The sequence below is a fragment of the Crocuta crocuta genome, unplaced genomic scaffold (assembly GCF_008692635.1).
Source record: "Crocuta crocuta isolate KB4526 unplaced genomic scaffold, BGI_CrCroc_1.0 scaffold102, whole genome shotgun sequence".
NCBI lineage: Eukaryota > Metazoa > Chordata > Mammalia > Carnivora > Hyaenidae > Crocuta > Crocuta crocuta.
In genome coordinates, this window is record NW_027530019.1 from 2,201,336 (window position 1) to 2,213,386 (window position 12,051).

Sequence of the window (12,051 nt, forward strand, 5' to 3'; positions counted from 1 at the left end):
GAGTGAGAACACCTGCATATCAAATTGTTTGGAACTGCATAGTAACTAAAACAAAATAATCACACTTTAGGTATTGTAATTTGGGTCTGTATCTCCTGCTGGATAATTATAGCATTTCTCTTTTTGACACTACGAATGCTGTATGGCATAGGCAGAGAAGGAGTCCATGACTCTGAATGTCCACAGCACAGATGGGTTGTAAGAATAAGGAACTAGATAAGAAAGGGAAAAGGGAAAAAAAAAAAAGAGAAACATGTATTTGAATTTGTATCTTTAATGTTTAATAATAGTAATGAAATATCTTAGCTAAAAAATATGACATAATAAGACCATTTAACCTTTTGGTTATTGGTGAAATTTTGTATGTGAAAACTGTTACTCTTGACATCTGAAAATCTAAATAGCTATAGGATTATAAATGTATTCCTAAATCTTAGACATTGTAACTGAAGTTGACATAAAAATAATTTTATGCTTTAGTTTTAACCATCTTTGCTTTAATTGGAATTTGGAATTATCCATCCTCTTCTTACCTTGTATACCTTGTGAATCAAGAGTTTACTGTATTTTAATTGCCTCATTTTCCCCCTTTCACTCTTTGTTAGTGTATATACTTGAATATGGATTGAGACATTAGGTATTTTAGGTGTAAATGGTGAGTTCTTAACAAGAATACATTAAATTCGAGACTGTTCTTCCTTGTGTTTTTTTTTTTTTAAATACCAGATACTTTAGATGAATATTTTGAATATGATGCAGAGGAGTTCTTGGTCTCTTTGGCCTTGTTAATAACAGAAGGACGAACACCTGAATGTTCTGTAAAAGGTCGCACAGAAAGTTTCCATTGCCCTCCAGCACAGTCCTGTTATCCAGTAACTACCAAACATGAATGTAGTGACAAGCTGGCTCAGGTGAGAGTTGTATATTGAGTGTTTTTTCTTTTTCTTTTATATAAACTAGTTTAAATTCTGTTACCACTTTTGTTACATGACAATTATAATGTTCACATTTAAATATAAAATCAGTTATAACTATAAGGAAAAATCCTAATCTTCGACCATAGCTAATACCCCTAATAAGCAATGCTCTTAAAGGCACAGTAGGTACCTTTGCAGATCAGCATGCAGGTTGACAGCCAGTTTCATACCTGCCTCCTTATATGCCAAATTTAAGATTATCGTTGCTATTGACTTTGTGTTTATTTGGTAGAATTATTTTCATGTTTATTTTCCTCAAATTAACCAATTTCCCTTTTATATTCCTTATTTTTCCCTATGGGAGGTTACTTTTTACTATCATAGTAGTATTTTTATATAATGTTAAAAATATTTTGATAGGTAGTGTATAATATGCTATAAGGATTTTCTCAACAGTTTCTTAAATGTAGCCCAAAATGTTACAATTTTAAAATCTTGTCTATTTTGAGAATTTAATGAAAATGAGATTTTAATATTTGGTTTTTACTTAGAATGAATCTTTATTGAGCCTAAGTGTCCATCAATGGACGAATGGATCAAGAAGATGTGGTTTATCTATACGATGGAATACTACATGGCAATGAGAAAGAATGAAATCTGGCCATGTGTAGCAACATGGATGGACCTTGAGGGTGTTATGCTGAGTGAAATAAGTCAGTCAGAGAAGTCCAAATACCATATGTTTGCACTTATAGGAGGATTAGGAGGAACTTTACGGAGGACCATGGGGGAGAGGGAGAGAGAAAAACCATGAGAGACTCTTGAATGCTGAGAACAAACTGAGGACTGATGGGGGGGAGAGGGGGAGATGGGCATGGAAGAGGGCACTCGTGGGGATGAGCAATGGGTGTTATATGGAAACCAACTTGACAATAAACTATTTGTAAAAAAAAAAAAGAATGAATCTTTATTTTGTAATAATGATATGATTAACAAACTAGGCTAGGCTGGGCCACCTCAAAGCCTGTCAGATGTGTATGGCAGTTATTTTTCCATAAAATAGAGCAAAAATATCCCCTCCCTAGGCAAATTTGCATCATAAATGTTGAGTACTTATCCTTGCACTCTAGAACTCACTAGTGTTAATCCATTATTTAATGAAGATATCTAAATAAATAAGCCTAAGCAAAGCTCTACAGTTGACTCATATAGATGTCTATTTTACAATTATAACTTTAAAGTGTAAATATAAAATTTCTTGGGTTATTGAGATATTTTGCTTATATTCATTTTCTCTTAAGTGCCGCCAAGCCAGAAGAACCAGATCTGAGGTCTCACTGTTGTGGAAGAATAACCTTCCAATCATGGTGGAAGTGATGCTACTCCCAGATTGCTGCTACAGTGATGATGGGCCCACCACAGATGGAATTGATCTGAATGATCCTGCAATTAAGCAAGATGCATTATTATTAGAAAGATGGATATTGGAGCCAGTTCCTCGACAGTAAGTTGTTGAACTGAGTTTCAAGTTGTTCTTGGTAAATCAGGTTTTTGATTGCTTTTTATGAACTATTTTAGTAATATATCATGTCTTTGACTCTATTTATATAGTAAAATTTAGACATTTAGTGCTTATGTGAATTCAAGTGACACTACTAAATGCACTTTTATACTCTTGAAAGCACATATCCAGAATATATTTATTTTAGCTTCTTTCTAAAATTCAATCATTTTGTACTTGCTGACATTTAAGTGATACTTTTTATTTCCCTTAGGAATGGTGATCGATTTATTGAAGAGAAGACTCTTCTATTGGCTGTCCGCTCATTTGTGTTTTTTTCTCAATTAAGTGCTTGGCTGAGTGTTTCTCATGGTGCTATTCCACGAAATATTCTTTACAGGTATGTCTTGGGCAAAATAAGGACAGTGCGTATTTAACTTTGTTGGTTAGCTACTGAATGATATTTTACCTTTTAGGCAGTTTATTTTCTTCCTTTCTAGATGGAAATAAATAAAATTTACTGAAGTTTTTCTTAAAACAAGTGAGAGAAATTTAAATGTGAATCCGTATAAATTTTACTTTTTGGGCTAAATTTAGCGCAGAATAGTTTATTTTTTATTTTTTAATGTATGTTTGAGAGAGAGACAGAGCATGAATAGGGGAGGGGCAGAGAGAGAGGGAGACACAGAATCTGAAACAGGTTCCAGGCTCTGAGCTGTCAGCACAGAGCCCGAGATGGGGTTCAAACTCCTGAGCAGTGAGATCATGACCTGAGTCGAAGTCGGATGCTCAACTGACTGAGCCACTCCGGTACCTCCGGTACCCCTGGCATAGAATAGTTTTCAGAAAGCTTTTTAGCTTTAAAGAACCAACAATTGGCTTAAGTATAAAAACTTTGTGGGTTGCTGAATTTTCATAATGGTAGACTTATTTAATTTTTGCACCATGAAAACTATAAATTTAAAGACTACTGAGCAACTGTCTAATTGTTTCTTTAGGCAGGGGGCCATAAGGTAGAGTATGTCTTAACCACCTTGTACAACAGAATTAGCTGAATCCATTTATTTAGTAGTAAATACAAAGTCCATTTCTTTTCTGCTTTAACAAATAATTCTAAGTTATAGTATTCTTGAACTTTATTGCTTAAGTAGTCTAGTGTTCTTAAAAAGATCTCCATTCTAAGCATAAACTATTGTGCTTTTTATGCTGGTTTTTTCAGAATGACATGTATAGTAAAGTAGCTGAGCATAAAACCTTAATAGTAATTTATGCAAATAAAGATAAGTAATAAATGTTTAAAATTGTTTATACAATAAAATTATAAGTGTTATAATGCATTTCTTTATTTTTCTCTATGATTCTAGAATCAGTGCTGCTGATGTAGACCTGCAGTGGAATTTTTCACAGACCCCAATTGAACATGTGTTTCCTGTTCCTAATGTTTCTCACAATGTGGCCTTGAAAGTCAGCGTTCAGTCCTTGCCCAGACAATCTAATTATCCAGTTTTGACCTGTAGTATTCACACTAATATTGGCCTTTATGAGAAAAGAATTCAAGAACATGAACTTAAAGTCCATCAGCACCGCAGTTCTAATGAAATAGAACAATGTAGTACAAATAGTTCACAGCGTCTGTGTAGCAAACAGCCTTGGACCATGGCACCTGAAAGCATATTGCATGCAAAAAATGGCACAACTCCAGAATATACTGCAGGTGTCAAAAATGTCAAACTGTATCCAGGCACTGGAAGTAAATCTGACTATGGAACATGTCAAGCCAATATTCTGGGCTTCAGTGGTAGAGGAGATAAAAAGTCACATGAAACACCAGTGAGAACTTTAAAATCATTTTCAATGATTGATTCCAGGGTCTCTAGCCACCAGAGTTTTTGGCAGTCAGTTGGTGAGACTAATCCTTTAATAGGCTCTTTAATTCAGGAGCGACAAGACGTGATTGCAAGAATTGCTCAGCATTTGATTCATTGTGATCCAAGCACTTCACCTGTTTCTGGACATCCATTTAATATGCAAGAGTCTAGTTCACTTAACTCAAAACTTTTCCGGGTCTCAAAAGAAAATGAAAATGTGAGAACATGTAAAGAAACATTCTCCATTTCTTTTGGTAGTCCAGGGCTCACCTTCTCAGAAGACAGCAGTGAGGGAAAAATTCAAGTAAAACCAGATACTCCTCGAAGTGAAACTGGCAATTCCAGTGGTCTTTATTCTCGTCAGTCTGGTGGTGAGATGAATCCTTTGATTGGCTCTTTACTCCAGGAACGACAAGATGTTATTGCAAGGATTGCTCAACACTTGGAGCATATTGATCCAACAACATCACATATACCCCGGCAGTCATTCAACATGCATGACTCCAATTCGGTTCCTTCTAAAGTGTTTAGGAGTACATATGAAGACAAAACTTTGTGGAAGAAAAACAAGGATGATACCTCTGTTTCCATTTCCAGTACAAAATTTTCCTTGTTAGAAGATAGCAGTGAAGGGGAAAACTTAATACCTAATAAATCATTTAGTTCTTTTAAATGCAATGGTAAAGTCAAATCTTCTTTGAAACCTCAAATAAAAAGAAATCTGTATCAGGACAATCCTAGTGAAACCATCCAAAACACTTTTCAAGAGACACAGAACAAAGCCACTAGTTTATTGACTCCCTCAAATATGCCTCATTGCAAAAAAAATAACTTAGATTTGACAGTCAGATTAGAAAATACACTTGCTGAGTGTCAATTTAAGGAGCAAGAAGTTAGCAATGAAATTGATAAAAAGTTTTCAAATTACAACAGTATTGACAAACAGATTTGCACAGATATGTATAAGGAAAACAGAATAAACAATGAAAATTGTAATCCAGAATATTTTAACAATCATGAATTTGATAATTCCAAAAAAAATGACTCAAAAATAAAAGCTATGTTGGAAATGTCTGAATATTTGAACAAACATGAAAACAAGTGCTCAAAGAAGGACTCAAAAAGGCCTAAGACATGTGAGCAAAATACTCAACTTAATAGTATAGAAAATTATCTCAATAAAGATAATGAAGTTTGCAAATGCAAAAAGCCAGACCTATTAAAAAATGAACAGGATAAGAAAGAAGACAAAATTGATGAAAAATCTCAAAACTGTTCTCAGAAGAAGAAAGTAAAAGATTGTTTGTCTACATGTGAACGACTGAAAAATACAGAGGTGTTGGTAGGTAACGTCTTTTAAATATAATTCTCAAATATTTATAATGGTTTGGATTTTGTTTACAGAATATATAGTTATAAAGGCCCACGGTGCCCATTAATTACAATACATCCAGTCAGTTCTAATAAGCCCGCTACAAAACTAGTATTAACATCCTTGCAAAATAACCTACTTACTTAAGAGCAAACTCTAGGTGAATTCTTCCCATTGCCCTTTTTTGGTTATTTCAACACTGTGGACAATTGCTAGTGAGTAAATAAGAGACAGAAATGAAATTCACATCAGCTTAACATATCATTTGATTGTAGCTCTGTTGTAATACAGTGCAGTCATTGTGTTATGCCACTGCTCAGCTAAGGATTTTAGGAATATCTATAGAGAAGTCATGAGGCTGTTAGTCAGAATGCCTGGGTTCCTGTCCTGCACTGCACAATTTGGTCCTTGACTCACACCAAATAAGTCATGTAACTTCTATAAACCTCAGTCTCCTCAGTTTGAAAATAAGAGTGGTAAATCTCTTTTGCCTATCTCAGAGTTGTGACAATCAAATAGTAGATTTAAAATGTTTTGTAAATCTTTGATGCATTATATAAATAAAAGATACTTAAATTATTTACATTTTATTTAACTTTCTACCAAACCATTTTTTTTAACTTTAGAAAATTATTATTAGGCTTAAATTTCCCTTATTTCTCCAAGTATCACAAATTTAAATCTCAGTTATATGGAAAAGTACTTTTTATGAATGTTTATTTGTGAGAGAGCATGCATCAGCAGAGGAGGGGCAGAGAGAGGAACACAGAGAATCCAAAACAGGTTCCAAGCCATCAGCACAGAACAGGATGTGGGGCTCAAACCCACGAATCAGAGATCATGACCAGAGCCGAAGTCAGACATTTAACTGACTGAGCCACACAGGTGCCACTGGAAAACTACTTTTTAATTGCCTTGATCTAAATCTGAAGGACCTTAGTTTATCTTCTTTATCACTAAAATTAGTTTTGCTGGACTTAAGAATTTTAATAATTGTACCTTATTTCCAATTTCTATTTTTCAGTAGAATATGGTTCTAACATGGATTGTATCAAATGGTAGTTTCCAATTTTCTAAGACTGTAATTGTCACAGAAACAATTAGCTTTTCATGATCCTTTCTGTGGTACCTAATAGGAAGGCTTAATTTGGCCATAGTATTTTTCAAGCTACTAAGATTCATTTTTTCATGCTCTTGTTTTAAATATAATCATACAACATGTATTAAGTGCCCAGGGACTCTTCTGAATATTTTACACATGTTGGCATACTTAATCCTTCTACTACTAAACTATGAGATTATGTGTTATTACTAACTCCAGTTTACAAATGAGGACCCTAGGACTGGAGAGGTTAAGTAACTTGCCCAAGGTCACAAAGCTAGTAAGTGGCAGAGCCAGGACCCAAATTAGTCTTTTCTGATTTTTATGTGTTGTTATGAATTTCTAGGTTTAAGCTTGCCTAAGTTCTTAAGAAATAGCCTGTATCAAATACTAGCTTACCAGATGTTAGACTGGTAAGTCTAACTGAGTATTTATACTGAGCATATATATAAATAATATATATTATTTATGCAAATAATATATATTTATATAATAACTGAATATTTATAAATATGAACATATATTGATAAAGTGATTATATTTGAACATACTTTCCTTAGAATATTTGAGTTTATTCAGCATCTTAGAAAAAATTCTTAGACACTGTTTTATTAAAGTGTGTGTGTGTGTGTGTGTGTGTGTAGATCNTTAAAACCAAAAGTTACTTAAATATTATCATTAAAATTAATTATTTTCCTAGCAGAAGACTATACCACTGAAACATTCAAGTGTCTGGCGGAAACATAATTTTCATTCCTTAGATGGGATTTCAACTAGAGCTTTTCATCCTCGAACTGGATTGCCTCTTCTTTCAAGTCCTGTAAGGTTTTTTTCCTCTTCATATTTAAACTTGTAAACATCTAAAATGTTTACAAATTATTTTATCTGAACTATAATTTTAAAAAAAGTCAAATGTATTTAAAAAGAATTTCCAGTTAGGAAACATTTTATTTTTTTGATATATTTAAAAGCTATGTGTTGGGGCGCCTGGGTGGCTTAGTCGGTTAAGCGTCCGACTTTCGCTTAGGTCATGATCTCGCGGTNTCTCTGAAATTCTTTTGTCTAATCTCTTTTTAAAATTTTTTTGATGTTTTTATTTTTGAGAGAGAGAGAGAGAGAGAAAGAGCGTGAGCAGGGGAGGGTCAGAGAGAGAGGGAGACACAGAATCTGAAACAGGCTCCAGGCTCTGAGCTGGCTGTCAACACAGAGCCCGACATGGGGTTCGAACCCATGAACCGCGAGATCATGACCTGAGCCGAAGTTGGACGCTTTACTGACTGAGCCACCCAGGTGCCCCTAATCTCCTATTACTAAATATAAAGAAAATGTTTAGTGTCCAGTGGGTTTGTATAAATAAATTTATATCTTAACACTGACATCACCAGCTGAGTCATTTGGAAATCAAATTTGTGGTTGTTTTTGACTTGGAACCCTTGCAAGATCTTATTTTGAGACTTAGAAATTTCCCCACTGTATGTTCACAAATAAATTTGTAGATCTGAGTGCGATGGTTAGGAGTCTTGCTTGGGAATCACACTGACTTCACCCTAGCTGTGTGACACTTGTGACATTAATTGAGTAATATAATCTAAGCCTCCATTTCCTCATCATTAAAGATGGGGTGATAGTGTCTACTTTAGGATTATGGGGATGATTAGTATAATTACTAACACATAGTAAGCAATCAGTAGTTAGTTGGCATACCTGCCATTTCAGTTAAACCTGAGGCAAGTGATGGATATCAGGGAGAAGTAAAAGCATGCATATTTTGCTTCTGACATAAGACAATTTTTGTTGCTTTATCTGTGTTTTTTTAAGTTATTTATTTTGAGAGAAACAGAGACAGTGCAATTGGGGGAGGGACAGAGAGCAAGGGAGAGAGAGAATCTCAAGCAAGCTCTGCACTGCCATTGCAGAGCCCAATGCAGAGCTCAGATTCACAAAACCATGAGATCATGACCTGGGCCAAACCCAGGAGTCAGGTGCTTAACTGACTGAGCCACCCAGGCACCCCACTTTATCTTTGTTTTTTAAATAAACTCAAAGGATACAATATCTGACCTATGTTCAAAAAATAATTATTGAATAAGAAATGTAGAATTTAAATTTATAACTTGGACCTTAGGTGTTTATCTTAGAGAAGCTGCATTCCAAACAATTTAAAATAACCTCAAACATTTGAGGTGCTTTCGAAAGACCCAAGTGATTAGGAAAAAAATTGTCAGCATCATAACCATATAAAGGGCATTGTAGTCTAACATTCTGTTCAGGATGTTAGACTGAGTTGATTTAGAAAGATTCTTCCTCTTCAAACACAGAAATCATGGATAGAATATAGCCTTTAATACAAAGTAATACATAATACCTGACATAACCTTTAAGTACTTAATATTACATGAGAGAAAGAAAGATAAATCTCCAAATACTAATTTGAGGCAAATTATGGCTCTCTGGGATAGTGCTAGGGTTTAATGCCTCTGCTGGGACAGGTACAAACAGGGTAAGGAGGCAAGAACTTAGGGACTTGAAGAATAACTAAATAGAAATTTTAAATGTGAAAAATATTTTAATTTCTGTGTACACACAAAACATGTATGCCTACAAATACAGAAGGATTAACACTAAATCAGAATCAGCTGAATAGCAGTGTAGTGATGAGTGAACAGATACTAAGAAAGCATCTTGAATAAAGTACAGAAAGGAACAGACATGTAAAATAAGGAAAAACTATGGAGGATAAAATGAGATGCTCAATAATAAGTCTAGCACAAATTCTAAAAGTAGGCCTAGGTGGAATAAGGAAAATACAGTATCAGAAGAAATAAAGGTAAAGAACTTTTCAGAATTGAAGACATGAGAGTAGATTGAAAATTTGACATTAAGTTCTTTTTTTGTATATAACGTTAAACATTTTTTTTTAACATTTATTTACTTTTGAGAGAGAGAGAGACAGAGTGTGAGTGGGCAAGGGTCAGAGAAGGGGGGTGGAGGCACAGAATCGGAAGCAGGCTCCATTCAGGCTCCAAGCTGTCAGCACAGAGCCCGACATGGGGCTTGAACCCACAACTGTGAGATCATGACCTGAGCTAAAGTTAAGATACTTAACCAACTGAGCCACCAGCCACCCTATATAATTTTTTTAAAGTTTATTTTGAGAGAGCAAGAGCACGAGCAGGGGAAGGACAGAGAGAGGGAGAAAATCCCAAGCAGGCTCTGCAGGCTTAGCGCAGAGCCTGATTTGGGGCTTGATGAAACTGAGATCATGACCTGAACCAAAATCAGGAGTCAGACTTTAACCAATTGAGGCACCAGGGTGTCCCCACATTAAGTTCAGACTACAAAAAACAGTCATGATGCACTAGGGAAAATCTCAAAAATATTGAGATTGTTTAGACTTTCAGTATTCTTTCTTCTTAGCCACTAATGTACTATGTACAGTACATATTTAATGTTCTAGGAGCAAGTCTTTCAACTTGCATGTTGCACCTTTAATTTACATTTGGCTCTTTCATTTTTAGGATATTTTCAGCTAGATGGTGGTTTGATCCTGGTCTTAAATGTAATGTGGTATATACAGTGGTGGTTGAACACCTGGAGTAGTATTTTTCAAACCTATTCTCTGTGAAGCTCCAGGATTCTTAGAGATGTACAGTGTGGTAGGGATGGACAAAGAGAGCAGCAGAGTTGGCAGGACCCCAGGCTCCCATCACCATTTAATTCTTTTTTATTTATTTGTATTTTAAGCTATAACTCTTTTATTCCTTGCACAAAAAACAGAAATATGGTGACCTTTGAACAACACATATGTAATACATATAATATACAAAATATGTGTTAATAGGCTATTTATGCTATTGGTAAGGCTCCCAGTCAAAAGCAGGCTATTGGTAGCTAAGTTTTGGGGGATCCAAAACTTTTTGTGGATTTTCAACTGCAGAGGCTGGGGGCAGGGGTGGTTAGAGCCCCCTAATCCCTGTATTGTTCAAGGGACAGCTTTATATAAAGTAAAAAAAGTAAGTCTTATTATATATTGGGGTTCCATGTATGATTTGGTTTAAAAAAAAATTCTGCCTCTTAAAAAGTTAAAACACAGTAAAAGTGCATTTATTAATCATTTGTTTTTTCCTACCAGTTAATAAAATGAGAACATAAGGACAATATGTAATAAAGAGTATGTTTGTAAGTAGACTGGGGAGAAGTTAAAGCATTTATAAGATATGCTTAGCTTTCATTTGAAAAGTGTATCAATTCAAGAAAAAATTATAGTCTTTAAATATCACAAATGATTGTTTTGACTTTAGGTTCCTCAAAGAAAGACACAATCAGGTTGCTTTGACTTGGATTCTTCATTGTTGCATCTGAAAAGCTTATCATCTAGAAGGTATTTATATTAAAACTGATTTGTGTGTTCAAAATAATATACTAATTTCTTGTCTTTTATAATAAATAATGTTTACTCTAAAATCACAATTCTAATAGGAATATTATTTTCTAGTTATTTTCAATATTGATTTCACACACAGTTATTAAGGATGAAGGCAGAAATTAAGGCATTGAGTAGCTACTGTATATTGGTCATCATAATCAATACATTGGTTTTAACAAAGTAGTTTTGAGTATTTCTGGTCATTTACCTCCTCCTTTACCTTACCTTTCTTTACCTTTCCCTTCTTTGCAAAAAAAGCCTTGCCTGTGTGTTCATGTTGACAAATAATACTCCTTTCTTTAGTCACATAACTTTGCCTTTATATTGTCATTTTTAACTGAAAATGAAAATTGATGAAGAAGTCTGCATTAGATATTTCTAGTAGATGCCACATGTGACATGAATTCTGTCTTGAAACCTTCCATGATACTACTTATATTTTTGTCAAATATTATAACAGACTATAAAATCTAACCAAGATTTTAAACTAGGTATTTCATATCTTAAAATTTGGTTGGATTAATTTTTTATCATGTAGTTTAAAATTGATGAAATTCTCCTAATTTAATTTTTTGCAAAAAGTAAATTAGAAAATACTGTGCTTAATATGTTCATTTGCTGATTTTCTTTTTAATAGTTCTCGACCGTGTTTAAACACTGAAGATGATCCAGATATTCATGAAAAACCATTTCTGAGTTCTAGTGCTCCACCTATAACAAGTCTTAGTCTCTTAGGAAATTTCGAGGTAATGTTTTTGAAAACTATTTTAAGAGTTAAAATTTCTTAACCTAGACCCAGGATGTTATTTATGTCATTTGTTTGTGAAAGGGAAATAAATAAATGGATTATATTTTTCAAAGCCAC

The 12,051-nt window shown here is 34.2% G+C and overlaps 1 protein-coding gene across 4 annotated transcripts in view; it reads left to right on the forward strand.

The window, feature by feature from the left end:
* ATOSA (atos homolog A) overlaps positions 1 to 12,051 on the forward strand; it is a 95,253-nt gene that overhangs the window by 64,567 nt on the left and 18,635 nt on the right. For 3 of the 4 annotated variants that reach the window (XR_013335204.1, XM_077764383.1, XM_077764382.1), the window contains exons 3-9: positions 727 to 911; positions 2,219 to 2,421; positions 2,693 to 2,818; positions 3,783 to 5,628; positions 7,461 to 7,580; positions 11,062 to 11,141; positions 11,824 to 11,932. Coding sequence is in view for 3 of the 4 variants with exons in the window: in XM_077764383.1 (XP_077620509.1) it covers positions 727 to 911; positions 2,219 to 2,421; positions 2,693 to 2,818; positions 3,783 to 5,628; positions 7,461 to 7,580; positions 11,062 to 11,141; positions 11,824 to 11,932 (2,669 nt within the window). In the remaining variant the exon portion in view is untranslated. The remainder of the gene's footprint in view (positions 1 to 726; positions 912 to 2,218; positions 2,422 to 2,692; positions 2,819 to 3,782; positions 5,629 to 7,460; positions 7,581 to 11,061; positions 11,142 to 11,823; positions 11,933 to 12,051) is intronic. The other variant, XM_077764384.1, reaches the window with a different exon arrangement.